General features: G+C 42.6%; 1 protein-coding gene across 1 annotated transcript in view; it reads right to left on the bottom strand.

The window, feature by feature from the left end:
* Positions 1-763: 763 nt before the first annotated feature.
* The window catches only part of LOC308084468 (serine/threonine-protein phosphatase 6 regulatory ankyrin repeat subunit A-like), a gene marked incomplete at its 5' end in the record, with an annotated part of 31,300 nt that continues 15,174 nt past the window's right edge, over positions 764-16,889 (bottom strand). The window contains 11 exons of the mRNA XM_080427133.1: positions 764-1,224; positions 2,439-2,530; positions 3,937-4,019; positions 4,797-4,879; positions 6,889-7,034; positions 7,902-7,985; positions 9,385-9,472; positions 10,638-10,857; positions 12,729-12,846; positions 13,863-13,950; positions 14,671-14,872. Coding sequence (XP_080283259.1) covers positions 914-1,224; positions 2,439-2,530; positions 3,937-4,019; positions 4,797-4,879; positions 6,889-7,034; positions 7,902-7,985; positions 9,385-9,472; positions 10,638-10,857; positions 12,729-12,846; positions 13,863-13,950; positions 14,671-14,872 — 1,515 coding nt within the window. The 3' untranslated portion in view covers positions 764-913. The remainder of the gene's footprint in view (positions 1,225-2,438; positions 2,531-3,936; positions 4,020-4,796; positions 4,880-6,888; positions 7,035-7,901; positions 7,986-9,384; positions 9,473-10,637; positions 10,858-12,728; positions 12,847-13,862; positions 13,951-14,670; positions 14,873-16,889) is intronic.

Here is a 16,889-nt window from a genome sequence, read left to right as displayed (position 1 = left end):
GTTCACTTCAAGCACTATAACTATAATGAAAATAACGTCACCACTGTTTTTGTTATAGTTGTGGTGTGGCCATTCACAGAGTTAGAACGGTTTTTTAAACTACATCTTTATAGTTAAGAGTGCTTGTTGTGAACGGCCCTCAACCACTTGAACTCCAACATGCCTATTCTGGGGGGGAACGTTCGCCCCCAAAAAAATGCAGATCTACAAGCTCAAAACGTGTTGCGTTGCGACACATTTTGAGCTTGTAGATCTGCTGTTTTTGGCAATGAGATTTGGCGTAGACGGACAAAAAAAGTGGTCCAAGGACAGTTGTAACTGTTAATAGGCTCTATGCACAGCAGCCATATTGGAAAGAAATTGGGCCTCTTCCTTATAGCCTTCACAGGTGTTACCAATGAAGGCTTTGTTCCATTTCATGCACAGTGGTTCTCAAACCCTTTCATTTTCAAGGACGCCCATAACTCTGAGAGTGTACAAATGGAACCGTAAGGGTCCATTTGATTCCATTTGTCCACTCTCAAGAGTTACACACCTTTTAAGGTGCCATTTGGAACCTCCTCAAGGAACCATGAGGGGTCCCTGGTCCACACTTTGAGACCCACTGGTGTAGCAGAGTGTTTCCAGTGAGCCAACATGACACAATATCAGCACCATGACTTCTGTTTAGACCAGAATGGAACAGAGCCTTCATTAGTATCATTGGTAACAACCTGTGAAGGAGGTAAGAAGAGGCTTAATTTCTTTCCAATATGGCTGCTTAGTGCACAGAGCCTGTTCAGGCTTTGAGGTTAGGGTTACAAATGTGCATGTCCCCACAAGTGTAGTAATACAAACACGTGCGCGCGCATGTGTGTGTGTGTGTGTGTGTGTGTGTGTGTGTGTGTGTGGAGGGCCCCCCGGGGGTCCCTCCTCAGTAGGTCTCTGAGTCGGAGTCGTTGAGCTCCTCGTCCTTGTAGTAGGTGTGGTGCTGGTGGCTGATGTTGTTGAAGCTGCAGTAGGAGGTGTGGTGGCTGCGCAGGGCGGGCAGGCCCTTGGAGGGGCTGCTGCCGCTGCTGCTGGTGGTGGTGGTGGTGGTGCTGGTGGTGGTGTTGGTGGTGTAGTGGTTGATGGCACTGAAGGAGGAGGGGGGACAGGGGGACACGGGCATCATGGTGGCCAGGATGAGGGCCAGGCAGTCGGCCACGTCCTTGTTGGGCGCGCACGCCAATGCCGGTGTGTAGCCTGAGAGGGGACAGTGGTGGCCGTAATGCAAGGTTAGTATTTTGTTTTGACTTTTGTAATAGTTTCCCTTTTTTTTTTATATGGAGGTTTTAGTCAGGTGAGACTCAAAAGGTCAGAAATACCATACAAAATATTATAATTTAAAGGGACAGTTCACCCCCAAAATGACTTTTTTTCTATCGATTAGTCACCCCATGGAGACTTGAATTCATTTTTTTGTTTTTGTCTCATTCCTAAGACAATAATTTGATGACCGGCAGCGGTTCCGGTAGGAGACACAAAGAGTCTCCTTTGTGTCGCCTATCGGTCCGCGACACAAAGGAGGTCAAAGGTCAATTGGCTTAGGAATGCGACAAAAACATATATATTTTTTTGGTGAATTATCCCTTTAAAGGAGACATCCGGACATTTTAAGTGTTATCTTTGATGTGTCGCAGAACCTGGCAACTCGGTGTTGCCAGGGAGAGAAACAAGCAACCAGCGTTAGCTCGTTCTGCATTAGCGTTAGCTCGTCGGGGACTTTCAGTGCCTGTTAGGGTATCATGAGACTCCACAATGAGTACTAGGAGAAAAAAAACAGACTTTGCATTTGTTAAAATAGGCGAATTTCAGCTTTCCACGGGCTCCCATTATGCCAACGGAGGGGGTCGTTAGACGGGACGAAGGGGACTCTCTGGGAATAACTCAACGACCCTTTCAATGTTGGTGAGTGATTAGCGACACATCAAAGATAACACTTAAAATGTCCGGATGTCTCCTTTAAGTTTAATTCTACTTCTTGTTATTTTTACTAGTTTTAGTTAAAGGACGACTTCACCCATTTTCAATCTATCCATCTACTCGGTCTGTGTCTCAGAGGAAGGCTGTGGACAGTTCAGAAACCCGCCTACCAATGACGTCATTGTTGGGCTATTATTCTATTCTATTAGCTTAGATTCCCCATCAGTGATGTCACTGGTAGGTGGGTTTCTGAACGGTCCACAGCCCTCCTCTGAGACACAGAGTAGAAAAAAACGGTACCATATATATGAACATAGGTTGAAAATGGGCAAAGTCGTCCTTTAACTATAATAAAAAGCCGGAGTTACACTTAGTTGCCGCTAGTTGTGCTCTACAAGCTCACAACACGTCGCACTGCAACATGTTGTGGGCTGGTAGATCGGCTAATTTCCAAACAATTGAACAGAAAGGTGTGGTTATGTGGTTAACCTCACCGTTCTCATCAACAGCTAATACACTGGCTCCCTTTGCCAGCAGTTCTTGTACAACCACAGTGAGGCCATTTCTGGCAGCAACATGGAGAGGCCTGGAGGGAAGAGAACAAACACCATTATGTCTCACAGGACGTCCTACATTCCTCTGTGCCTGTTACTTACTAGCAGGCCCTAGAGAGGTTGTGCTGCTCTTTATACAAGCTCACAACCTGCCGCAGTGCAACGTGTCGTGTGAACTTGTAGATCGACTATATTGTCACCATTTGAAGTACGTATGTATGGGCTTAACTCGTTCACTGCCAAGAACGACTTCTGACGAGACGTCGTCCAAACGCCCACGCTGCCAAGGTCGACGTATGACAACTTTTAGATGTTTTGGGGGGTGGGGGGGGGCGCTGTGAATGATCCAAGCACCACCGAAGAAGAGTACAATCAGAGATCATGTCTTGATCACAACAAAAAAAATCTAGGCATCTTCCATGTTAACACTCTCACCGCCGGGCCCGTAGCCTACGGGCCGATAAATCCAACTGTACAGCGCCGATCCCGTAGCCTACGGGCTGTGGTGCTTTTTCCTTTTTTTCGAAAAAAAAAAAACGTTTTTCAATTTTCTAGTACGGCACATTTCATCGTAACACCACCGGAAATGGAATTATTCCGGATCACGTTTTGCAGATCCCGTAGGCCTCCATTCTAAAGCGCACACTGAAACGCCATTTTCTTCGATTGTAGTTTTTCTCCTTCGCTGATCACTGTTTAACCTAAACCGTTCTAACTACAACATGGCGGCTCCGTTTGACACGTGGTTTGGACTGGTACACGCAGGGAGATCTCCGCGATGTTTACAAACAGTGCACAGCTCAATCCTAAGGATTTTAACGAGGTCTATGGCGACGTGAAAAAAACAAAAAACAACAATAAAACGTTGGCACTGGTGAGTACATTATGAGATTAACCTCTGGCGGTCAATGTGTTAAAGGATTTATAAAAGTCAAATTTTCTCTGATTTCTGTTGTTTTCTAAGTGTTTTTCAAAAAACAAGCCACATTCAAACGGCCATTCCCCCCCCCCCATTCTGCCGGACCCCCGTGCGTGTAATGAGCCGATCTCCGTGAGGACGGCGGTCACGGAGAATTAACCACGATTTTTTGAAAGGTATCAGTAAAATCTATGACGTTTTCGCTGGCAAGGGGACGGTAGGCGATGTTTTAACTCTGGCAGTGCATGAGTTAAGTGGTTAATTGTGTAGTGGGTCCCGTCAATAACGGTAAACCATTGGTTCTCAAAGTGAGGTCCAGGGACCCTCAGGGTTCCCTTGAGGGGGTTCCCAAATGGACCCTTAGAGGACTAACTCTGAGAGTGTACAAATGGAACCAAATGGACCCTCACGGGTCCATTTGGTTCCATTTGTACACTCTCAGAGCCATGGGGGTCCTTGAAATCAAATAAAAACCACTGATGAAACAGGAAACCCAGCGTTGACGTGGTCCATACGTACGTTTGTAAGGCTGCGTTAGTAGCGTTGATGAGGTTCCTGTCTGTGATCTTCTCTAAGATCAACAAGGCACTGGTTTCATGTCCCTGTGAACAAAAACAAAAACAAAAGAAAACAGTCAGCAGCACATACTGTAGACTGTAGACCTACCAAACAGGTTAATGCATTACATCATAAATCAGACAGCAGAAAACAACCCCCCCCCCCCCCCCCCCCCGCCCAAAGAATAAAGCTAAATCAAATGCAGTATTATGTTACTGGATTACGAGGTAAATTAATTTAACTTCATTCCAATTAATGGTAATTACTGTAATATTTGCCATGGACTGTAACCTTGCAAGTACAACTGCAAATGAGTCGACGTATTGTAACAGAAAACCTCCGTGTTGTTACGCAAGGACCCTGGCAAACAGCCTATTGTAAAGCATTCCTCCATGTCTACCGAATTCATGTTCATAGTTTTTAAGTTTCAATTAAAAAAATCCCGCTCAACCCTGTCCTAAAATCATACTGTAGACCCATACTGTATCACCCGATGGATACAGGTGGAAATATCAGATGCTGTAGAGCAGTGGTTCCCCACGCGTTGTGAGCTTGTAGATCTGCTATTTTCTCTGGAAAACTTTTCCAGAGAAATGTCTATTTAATTTCTGAACATGTTAGATGTTTCTTATTTTGGAAAAAATATTTTAATATATTATATTAGCATTATTATTGGTTTTAAATGTTTTGAAATAAAAAAAAAATTGTCGTAAAAGATAATAAAAAAGGATATTTACTGGGTCCCAAACCCACTGTTTGGGAGACAGTGCTGTAGAGTGTGTAGACAGAGCAAACAGCGCCACCATAATGTAAATCCATACCTTACTGCAGGCCAGGTGAAGTGCAGTGTTCTTGGCTGCATCCTGCAGTGTGAGATCTGCTTTTGCACTGCTGACCAACAGCTCTGAGACACAGACAGACAGACAGAGATGGTGATTCATTTACCAACATACCAAAAACACAAGAGCCACAGGCTCTGCCAGAGAATCAACCAGTAGTCAGGGGATATTAGCAGAAAGATTGGAATAAATTCCTTACCAAAAAAAATCTTCACCAATGTGTTTGTAAAGGTGTCTAGTAACACATCTCACAAAGACTGAAATGCAGTTTCCCTAGGAGAATTTTTGACAGCTGCTGAAAGTTGGGGTACCCACCATTTCCCTGCATTTCCATGCAGGGCAAAAAAAATCTAATTTTAATTCCGTTTTAAGTAGCATGTGAGGGGTCAAACTAGGGTGTTTTTATGATTTTGAATCCATTGCAAGCATTTGTTTTGCACCAAAACCACTCCTTGGGCTAAAAACAGCCCAATCTCAATGGGCTTTTTACACAAAAAGTATACCTGGACAAGGATGGCTATGGCCGTTTTTAGCCCAAGGAGTGGTTTTGGTGCAAAACAAATGCTTGCAATGGATTCAAAATCATAAAAACACCCTAGTTTGACCCCTCACATGCTACTTAAAACAGAATTAAAATTTGTATTTTTTTGCCCTGCATGGAAATGCAGGGAAATGGTGGGTACCCCAACTTTCAGCAGCTGTCAAAAATTCTCCTAGGGAAACTGAATTTCAGTCTTTGTGAGATGTGTTACTAGACACCTTTACAAACACATTGGTGAAGATTTTTTTTTGGTAAGGAATTTATTCCAAGATTGGAAATCTTTCTGCTAATATCCCCTGACTACAGGTTGATGTGTAACATTGTGTAGTCTAAGTGCTGATTGGCTGCAGGGTCTGAAATCAACATCTGCCACCCGCCGGCCAAGGTCGGGTGAAGGTTTTTTGGTAATGTTTGAAAGAATTGAGGAAACTACAGTATATGCAAACATTAACCAGATCATATATCTCTGCTGTCGGGCAGAAACCTGCCAACTCCTAAATGTTTTTCAGGAAATGACAAAAACAAAACAAAAAGGTGGAGTTAGGAGGTTTTGTTCATCATTGATAAGAACAGCTGAATGGAGCTCCAAGCTCACAATGAGGTTGGAGCTCAAAAGGGGGTGGAGCCTGGAGTCAGCTAAACCAGCTAACTTCACCCCCCTTTGGTGGAGTTGGCTGTTTTAGCAGAAAGTTTGAGCATCCAATGGAAGTTAGCTTGTTTTGTCAGAAGCGCATTTTAATACTTTTCATTGGTTCAAAGATTTTTTTTAACCAACACACAGACGTAAAGGGTGTTCCATAGCACTGATTTATGGGTCAAAATGGAGTTAGCTGGTTTCTGCCCGACAGAAACGATATATGGAAAGCCATGAGGGCCAAGAGGAAAAAAGAAACCTTGTTCAATATGTATTGAAATAATACTCATTAAAAACCTAAAACTTCATTCTGTGCTTGATCATGGCAGAGCTATACATTGACAGCACATAAACGGTCAATCGGGGTGGTGTGTGGAGTATTTAACCCATTAAAACCGGGAAAAATGTTAGATTTCTTTGGCTTTTCAAAAATAGCAGATATACAAGCTCATAGCGTGGCACCGAGTGCCGCGCTATGAGCTTGTAGATCTGCAAAAAAAGAATTATCGTGAAAATTGGTGCAAATCTTTGAATATACTATATATATTTTTAAAGCGATTTTTTTTAAACTAGCATTAAAATAAAACTGTTAGCATTTAGAAGACATTTGTAGAATCCCCCAGAAGCAAAGATTTGAGTTACAAATGTTCGCTTAAAAAAATATACATATTCAAGGATTTGCACACATTTTCATGCTTTTTCAAAAATAGCAGATCTACAAGCTCATAGCGCGGAGCTTGTATATCTGCTATTTTTGACTAGCCAAAGACGTCTAAAAAAAAAACACAGATGCGTTCCCGGATTGAATGGGTTAAGTTGATGTGCCCTCATCCTCAATGCCATCAATATAATTTTCACGAGTCAAAACATGTGGTAGAAAATAGTTTCTTGGTTCTCACCGACGGCGTTGGTCTGTCCGTTCTCGGCTGCCATCATCAGAGGGGTTTTCCCCGTGGCGTCCACGCTGTTGACCTGGGCGTTGTGACCGAGCAGCAGCTGCAGACATTCCACGTGGTCGGTGAAGGCGGCCGCGTGCAGCGGCGTCCTGCAAGGGACACAATCAGATAAAACACTCATTTTATGGCACTGTAGGGCAGTAGCTCTCAAAACGCTTTCGTGCCCAGGACCCTCAAATTGATATGTATTTGGCTGCGGACCCCCCCAAATATAAATGTTGTGCTAGGGACCCCTTCCCCCACCCCCAGAAGAGAAGATTTTTGTTAAAAAAAAGCAAAATTATTAAAAAGTCTCCAAACATTTTTGATATTTAATTTTTTTTAATCATAAATAGCAGATGTACAAGCTCGCGGCATGGCACAAAGTGACGCGCTGCGACCTTGCAGCAGAGGTCACGTTAGTCCGATTATTGCCGTTTTTGACCAATTTTCCATGACAAAGACGGAGACATAAATCTCTCCGGACATCCTGACCGGTTGATAATGACACGGCAGTTCATTAATTATCACCGCAAATCAAGCACATTTCAAATCCTCTGCTTCTCTCTCTCTCTCTCTCTCCTAGCGCGACCCCTGGCTTGTAGATCTGCTATTTTTGAAAGTGGGGTCCTTGGGGGACCCTCAGGGGTTCTTGGGGGAGTACATGGGGGTCCCCAGCAAAACGTGTTAATATGGCGTCACAATCATTTTAACCACTAACCATATTTGATACTTTGGCTATTCAAAAAATAGCAGATTTATACAAGCTCAGACCACCTCCTGTTAATAGTCACAGAGCCACCGGAAACGCTGCTTTCAATATACGCTGCGTTTACTGAAGTTTGCTTTTTTTGAAAGTTAGATGTATAAGGTTTCTTTACGTACTGTAGATCACAGACATGAGCCATCGTGTGAGCAACATGTCTGGTGTCATGCATGCTGTAGTGCTTGGTTTTGTAATGTGTAACGTTACTGACCTGTTTTTACTATCTGTGGTGTTGACGATAGCTGGTCCCAGCGTGTCGATCAGCATCTCTGCAGCACCTTCATTGTCATGGATTCTACAGCAACACACAACATTACATTTACAGTATATAGTAATTACAACTTTAAATATAATCCTAAATATGCTTTTCACCGCGGTCATGGTGATAGATGTGGTGTGGTGTGGACTGCCATTGGCAGCGATTTCTATCACTCCGTCTTATTGCAAAAACATTGTATCGCTCCGTCTTATTGCAAAAAGGTACGAGCGACACCCTGCTAAATACGTGATTTGTGGTCCAGCGAGAGAGCTCCGCTGGTCCGACCGGTTCGAACCTCCCTGCGTATAGGGAGGAGAGGTACGGGCACTCAATGCTCGTCTCGAGCAGCTCGCTTGTAAACAGCCTATTCATTTTTGGTATGAAATAGGCCACGTAGTGGCTCAATCTTGATACATTTCATAACTGCTGAATGTTGTTATCAATATTCGGTACTTCCATGCAGTAGTCAGTTTCTGTCCATCTCAAGTGGTGTCAAGTGTATATGTCACAGGGTGAATGGAGATCCAGGGTGATCCAGGGCGCTGCGAGGCGGGGGTTTATTATGCGAGGCTCGCGAGGAGGAGGAGCTCCTCCTCCTCCTTCTCCTTCTCCTCCTCGGAGGAGGAGAAGGAGAACGCGGCGCCAAGAGGCGGGGCTTTGATGCGACGCGGACCTGTCTTTTGTTGTTCCCCCCCACATAGCAACCAGGAAGCTACGCTAGGGGAGCGCTGAACACACGTTCACACGCACACGCACACGCTTGTCCATGACGGAGGCGCGCCGCCTTAGTAGAGCTTGAGGCCGAGGAGGCGCGCACTCGCGCCTCCAGGCGCGAGGGCCCGCGCTGACCGGCCGATGCTCTACTAGTCGACACAGCGCCGTTCGAGTTGTAAACCGATAGGGACAGAATAGTTCTTTTCATGGATCACTGTGTGCGTGTGTGTGTGTGTGTGTGTGTGTGTGTGTGTGTCAGGGAGAAACTAAAACAAAAGCCAGCAGAACACAATAAAAGTATCTTAACAGTCCATTGAAAGCATGAGCGCGTGTGCGTGCGCGCGCATGTGTGTGTGTGTGTGACTGTGTGTGTGTGGGTGGTCGCGGCCATATGTGCTTGTGCACAAGCCTGGCTTGTGGCTCCCTCTAGTGTTTCTTCTACAGAATTGCTGGGTGGGTAAAAACGAGCGAGCCTTCTTCAATCACCCTGGTTCTCCATTCACCCTGTAACATATATACGTCTAAGTCCACGCCTACTGCAGAGCACAGCACGCTTCTGGTTAGCTGGCGCTCTGTCTCGCCACAGCAGCAGCAGCGGCAAAGTTGAACTTTTCGCAACTCTGACGCTGTGCTTTTTTTTTATGGCAATGAAACACAGCTGGCTGGTGTGAATTCTGCATCAAGACGTGATTATTGCGGTATAACAGTGTGGGGCTCTTACACGGCACAGTGCAGCGGGCTGAAGGCGTTCCCCTCGCTCTTGTGAAAGACTTCCTGTTCCAGCAGGACCTCCACACACGTATCATGACCTGGAAGACAGAGAGCAGTACATCATAGAGAGCCATGGTGTTAACGCATTTCACTGCCATTGACGGAGATCTCCGTCATTTAAAATCCACCCGTTTACCGCCATTGACGGAAATCTCTGTAAAAAAAAAAATGTCTTCCCGTTTTTCACACAGAACCAGGAGATAACGCAATCTAAAGATTTACTGCGCCATTCACTTCCTGGTTAAAGTATTTGGGAAATATTCTGTATCTCGGTTCCTGTGTTTTACTATGTACTTTTGGCAAAACATGCTATTTTCAACTGGGTAAAACAAGAGAACTGGAGGTCACGATGACATTTTTTTCTCACTTAATATTAATGTTATTATAATTAAAATCTTAGTGTTTTGCCAATTATTTGGGGGCCCACGTGCGATAATATCCTCACGGGGTCGGGGGAATAGCTGCTCTAAGCTGTGTACTAGAGATGCGCGGATGGGTTTTTTTGTCACCCAAATCCGCGTTCACAAGTTCATTATCCATCCGCCATCCACCCGCGGTAATTATATCATCCTATTTATAGATCCGCACCAACCGCACCAAATAATTGTTAATTTCCTGACGTTAGTTTTCTTATAAACAATGTTACTCACCACCGTCGCGATGCAGTGACTGTATACAATCCACAACCATGGTAACAACAAGCGCACGTCTTCATTAAGTTACTTTCGCTTTCGACCACTTTGTTGCCATGTCGGCTTTTTATAAGCTTTTTACAAGCGACTTTTGGGCTTGTTGTTTGGCACTTGTTTTGGGCTTGTTTTCATAGACCTGGCTACTTATTTCTCTCGCAACCTGGCAACACTGGCTGCCTGCACAGCAACATGTAGTGAGCGGCTAATTTGTGCCTGGTGTAAAATGACGTAATATTAAAATACTACAAACGCACACACGGTGAAATTTCGTGCTTTTTAAAAGCTATTACAGGCCTATAGATTGATATCATTAATTTAATTCCTGCATCATTTCACCCGCGGTTTATCCAATATTAATTCATAATTATATTTGATTGACCCAAATCCACCCAAACTGCGGTTAACTGCGGCAACCGCGGCTAGAACCGCGATCCGCGCATCTCTACTGTGTACAGTATGTCAATGCGTTGCTGTGTGTGTGTGTGTGTGTGTGTGTGTGTGCGTGTGTTACCGTTGTAGCAGGCCCAGTGCAGGGGGGTGTAGCCGTGGTTGTCCGTCAGCACGGGCAGCGTGTCCACAGACTGGGCGGCGTGCAGCAGGCCCCCCAGCACCCCGATGTGACCGCACGCCGCCGCCAGGTGGACCGGAGTCCTGCCTTTACAGTCCCGGACCAGGAAGCTGGCGCTGTGCTGCAGCAGGGCGTCCACGCACTCCTCGTGGCCCGTCACCGACTGACACACACACACACACACACGCACACACACACACACACTTTAGCATTTTAGGACGCAGAGTTTATTAACTCTATAACTGCCAAAGACGTTTATAAACGTCTTTGAGAAATTAGCTGTTGCCTGCCAAAGACGTTTATAAACGTCCTGAAAAAAAATTCAAAAAAAAAAAAAATTTAAAAAAAAAAAACATTCTAAAAAGATTCTCTAATTATTTAGTATTGACACCTTTTCGATATTCCAAACGAATAAGGAGATAACAATTTCCAAAGATTTGCTGCTCCATCCACTTCAGTGTTAAAATTGAAACGGACAAACAATTCACAATGTTTTTTGGTTTGAAACCACTGGTTTTGAGCTATTTTCAAACATCACATGACAACAAGGTCAAATTGACCTCGTTGACATTTGTGAAACCACACCTGAATCTCATCTGTGATTAGAAATTTTCTGGGGATCAATCATACTTGAGAAAAGTATTTTGTGGCTATGCGAAAAGGTACCAAAATTGGTCAAAACCCTGGCAGAGGCTACAGACTGTTCTGAAAAAACTCTGGCAGGGTAAGAGTTAATGGCATTTTTGCATTTTTTTGGGGTGTTTTGACTGTAAGCCTAGAGCCGAAAAATTGCAGATCTACAAGCTCACTCGCTTGTAGATCGGCCATTCTCCGGTACATGACACTGGCACGCAACTATGTATATAAATCATGTTTTACTCTAAATCCCAACCCCAACCTTTAATCTTTGTAAAATGTATCTCTAAAAATCTATTTTCCAACCATAAAAAATCCCTCACAATGTCTAGTTCTCCTATTCTACTATATTTGTGGGGATATTTGGTCCTTATATTAAAAGGGATAGTTCACCCCCAAATATATTTTTTTCCTATCAATTAGGCACCTCATGGAGACTTGAATTCATGGATATTATTTAGTTTTTGTCTCATTCCTAAGCCAATAATTTGATGACCGGCAGCGGCACCGGTAGGAGACACAAAGGGTCTCCTTTGTATCTCCTACCGGAAGCATATTATCAAATTATTGGCTCAGGAATGCGACAAAAAACCAAAAACAAATCCATGGGGTGACTTATCGATAGAAAAAAATATTTTTCTTTTGGGTGAACTGGCCCTTTAACACATTGATTGCCAAGAACGAGTTAACTTGTTTTTACTCGTTTTAAAAATCCATCACTTGATTGCCAAGATCGAGTTCACTCGTTTTTTTTTTTTTTATTTGACCCAAAGACCAAGGAGATATGATTTGTTGAAGATCTAGACTCCTATCCACTTCCTTGTTAACTTAAAACTTAAACATTTTGTATCTCAGCTCCTGAGTACTTTTTTTTTTTCAATGTAAAAACCCTGGCATGAAAATGCAAAAAATCTGAAATAATTCTGGCAATCAATGTGTTAAGTATAGTAATACAAACACACACGCATGATGAATTTCACACAGTAAAATCATCAGAGTCAATGTTAACCCATTCAAACCGGAAACGCATGTCTCTGTCCTTTTAGATTTCTTTGGCTCTTCAAAAATAGCAGATATACTATGAGCTTGTAGATCTGCCATTTTAGAAAAAATCGTGAAAATGTGTGCAAATCTTTGAATAAACATTTTTTTAAGAGAACGTTTGTAACTCAAATCTTTGCTTCTGGGGGTCCCTGGAACAAATAGATTTTACAAATGTTAAAATAATATATATTCAAAGATTTGCACAAATGTTCACGATTTTTCAAAAATAGCAGATCTACAAGGTTGAGCTTGTATATCTGCTATTTTTGAATAGCCAAGAGAAATCTAAAATGACAGAGACGCGTTCCCGGATTCAATGGATTTAAGAGAGAACGATGAAGAGGTGCTCCTTACTCCTCTGTGCAGAGCGGTCCTTCCCCATCGGTCTTTGGCTTCGACGTTGGCTCCCTTGTTGAGCAGAGAATACACACAGTCTGTGTGTCCACTCAGCACCGACAGCATGAGAGGGGTTCTGAACACAAACAAAACACAGCATTAGAGGGGTTCTGAACACAAACACACAGTATTAGAGGGGTTCTGAACACAAACACACAGTATTAGAAGGGTTCTGAACACAAACACACAGCATTAGAGAGGTTCTGAACACAAACACACAGTATTAGAGGGGTTCTGAACACAAACACACAGCATTAGAGGGGTTCTGAACACAAAACACACAGCATTAGAGGGGTTCTGAACACAAACACACAGTATTAGAGGGGTTCTGAACACAAACAAAACACAGAATTAGAGGGGTTCTGAACACAAACAAAACACAGTATTAGAGGGGTTCTGAACACAAAACACACAGTATTAGAGGGGTTCTGAACACAAAACACACAGTATTAGAAGGGTTCTGAACACAAACACACAGTATTAGAGGGGTTCTGAACACAAAACACACAGTATTAGAGGGGTTCTGAACACAAACACACAGTATTAGAGGGGTTCTGAACACAAACACACAGTATTAGAGGGGTTCTGAACACAAACACACAGCATTAGAGAGGTTCTGAACACAAACACACAGTATTAGAGGGGTTCTGAACACAAACACACAGCATTAGAGAGGTTCTGAACACAAACACACAGTATTAGAGGGGTTCTGAACACAAACACACAGTATTAGAGGGGTTCTGAACACAAACACACAGTATTAGAGGGGTTCTGAACACAAAACAGACACAGTATAGAGGGGTTCTGAACACAAACACACAGCATTAGAGGAGTTCTGAACCACAAGCGCGCGCACACACACACACACACACACACACACACTCTAAATGTCCAGCTAGGGCCCTGTTTTCGCCAGTGCCTTACCCATTATCCCTAAACTTCTTTGCCATTTTGTACTATTTTTGAAAACATTTTCAGTTGAACTATTTGAAAATGTTTTTTTAAAATAGTAAAAAAATGGCAAAGAAGTTTGTGGATATTGGGTAAGGCACCGGCATAAATAGGGCCCTTAGTATTTTACTGTATCCTTACTGTCCATTCCCGTCTTGAATGTCCACGGCACACTGAAGGTCAGCGTTTCCGATCAGCAGTCGTAAACATTCTGAATGGCCGTTTGTGGCTGTTGGGGGGGGGGGGGAATAAATGTAAAATTCTCAAACAGCACTTTCTTAGTCATTTAACACATTAATTCATTACAATTAATTAAGATGTTTGGTCTCCCACGCGGAGGACCCAGGTTTGAACCCCGGATAGGACATGAAACTTTACAGATTTTCTTTAAATGAGCAAGGTAATACAAGAGCAATACACAAAGTCAGAGCATTGACATTATGAGTGTTGATTTAGGTCTGGATCACCGACACATCACTGGCTGCTATTTATACATTATTATATCACTACATAATGTTATATCATTGACCGAAATGGCGTTATATCAACAAGGATAGGGTGATTAAAAAAAGGTTATGTCTGTATCAGATATGATTTTTGGACAGGTGGAAAACTTTAGTTAAACATGCAGAGTGACACATTACTGTTATGAAACAGGAAGTAGCATGGATGAATCCTTGGTATCTTCATGTGACCGACTCAACTTTTTTCTCCGCTCTTTGGAAAATCCTGGCGACGCAAGGTTATAGATTCACGGCCGGGAAAAACTTTGGTTGCGAACCCCTGCTCTAACCACAAGGCCACTGAGCTGGTAAAAATGGACCCCAACTCTGAGAATGTACAAACGGAACCAAATGGACCTGTGTAAGGGCCCTTTCGTACACTCTCAGAATGAAATGGACACTCAGGACTTTACTGTGGTCCGACTGTGGATTGGATTGAGAGGCACCTGCAGCGTGGATCGGCGTGCGTTTCAGGGTGTAGTCTTTGACCAGGATGGACGCTCCCTGGTTGATGAGGACGTCCACACACTCCACGTGGCCCTTGAAGGCAGCCAGGTCCAGAGGCGTTCGCCCCTGGCTGTTCCTCACGTCCAGGTCCAGCAGAGACTGGACCAGCACCTCCATGGCGTGGTGGTGTCCGTGGTACGCCTGAACAACGACGACATCGACATCAAATACGGTCACGTTTAGTAAAACGCAGATACCAAGTCAAACACTATTTATTTATGAAGCACATTTGACCCATTTAGACCTGAGGCCGATTCTACAAATGTCTTCAAAAATCTGTGGTTCTCACACTTTCAATATTTTTTTAAAATAGCAGATGTACAAGCTCGCAGTGAGCTCGTAGATCTGCTATTTTTTAATCAGCCAAAGCAAAAATCTAAAATGACACAGATGCTTTCCCGGTTTGATTGAGTTAAAAACAACTCCCTTTGGCCAAAGAACTGTACAGAACAATAACGAGACATATTAACTCAAGAGGCACAAATAGACAATCAGTAATTAAATGCTAATAAACCATTAAATCATTAAAAACAAAATAAACTAAATGAACCATATCAGGGGGATTCAAATGCTTGGGAATAAAAGGAGAGTCTTGAGCGTGGACTGACAGACTTAATGGAGGGAGCTAGGGGTGGGACGATATGGGTACCTCACGATACGATATGTATCACGATATTAGGCCCACGATAACAATATATATCACGATATCTGAAAATGCCGATATATTGCGATATCACGATATATTGCATGAAATTTCACCAACGATATATCACGATATCTGAAAATATCGATATATTGCGATATCACGATAGTCCTTGTATTCAATTCATAAACACATAAAATAGCACCAAACAGTTCAAAATCATCATTACACAAATACAGAGTAGGAAAAACAACGTATCACAAACTAAAACAAAAACATTTTTTTTTTTTTTTTTTTTTTTAATATCGATATTTTTCGGGAGGATATCGATTATTTATCGCGGGAGAAAGTTTTAATATCGATATTTTTCGGGAGGATATCGATTATTTATCGCGGGAGAAAGTATCGCGATATATCGATATATCGATATATCGTCCCACCCCTAGAGGGAGCAGATCTGACAGGGAGGGGAATGCTGTTCCACGGTCTAGGGAAGTGGTTCGCAAGCTTTTATTTATTTATTTCAGGGCCCCCTATAATTCTGAGTGTGTACAAATGGAACCAAATGGACCCGTAAGGGACCTGGAGGTAGTATGTGAGGTTAAAATGTAAGCAGTGTTTATTTACTTATTTTGATCGGTTCCTCCCGTTAAACTTTATTTGTATGACCTAATACTGTTAGTTCCTTCTTTTTCTAAGCTCTGTACTTCATAATGTTGATGTTGTTGTGGCAGTGATGTAAAGTGAATATGTATACTATTTAAACGATGCATAACTATTTTTATCTTTATTTTACTTTAAGTTATTTTTGTTATATGGTGTTTTGTCTTACGTTTAAAGGGCAAGACCACTTTGGTAGAGGTTTGGTTTGTGTAGTTACCTTGCCATGATGTAACTCCAAAGGTGGACAAGAAATGAAAAATAATTGCTCCATTAATTAGAAATTGATCATTAAAAATATGCTCCCCATTGACTTACATTGTACGGTAAAACAGCTCTCAAAGTCACTCTTTTAGACCATAAACGAACACAAACAAAGTTGATTCAGACAATATAGAGCATCACCAAACCCAGTACTGTTTATTTTTTTAATAAAAATGTCAACTTCCTGATTATTTTACTATTTGAAGATCCGGATCCGGATCCGCCGATCCAGTCCAGGTTTTCTTTCTAATAAAAATAGCTAAATCAACAGTAAGTTAACATTTTTATTTAAAAAAAAAACAGTACTGGGTTTGGTGATGTTCTATATTGTCTGAATCGACTTTGTTTACATTAGTTTACATGCTAAAAGAGCGACTTTGAGAGCTGTTTTACTGTACAATGTAAGTCAATGAGGAGCATATTTTGAATTATCAATTTCTAATCAATGCAGCAATATTTTTTTATTTCTTGACCACCTTTGGAGTTACATCATGGCGAGGTAACTACACAACCCAAACCTCTACCAAAGTGGTCTTGCCCTTTAAGCTTTTTTGCTTGTTTTTTGTTGTACGTATTGTCTGAGTGGTTGTA

The sequence above is a fragment of the Gymnoscopelus braueri genome, assembly GCF_963280865.1.
Source record: "Gymnoscopelus braueri genome assembly, chromosome: 4".
In the NCBI taxonomy this organism is placed as follows: Eukaryota; Metazoa; Chordata; class Actinopteri; order Myctophiformes; family Myctophidae; genus Gymnoscopelus; species Gymnoscopelus braueri.
Note: the sequence above shows the minus strand (reverse complement) of the source record. Positions and strands in the feature narration are given on the sequence as shown.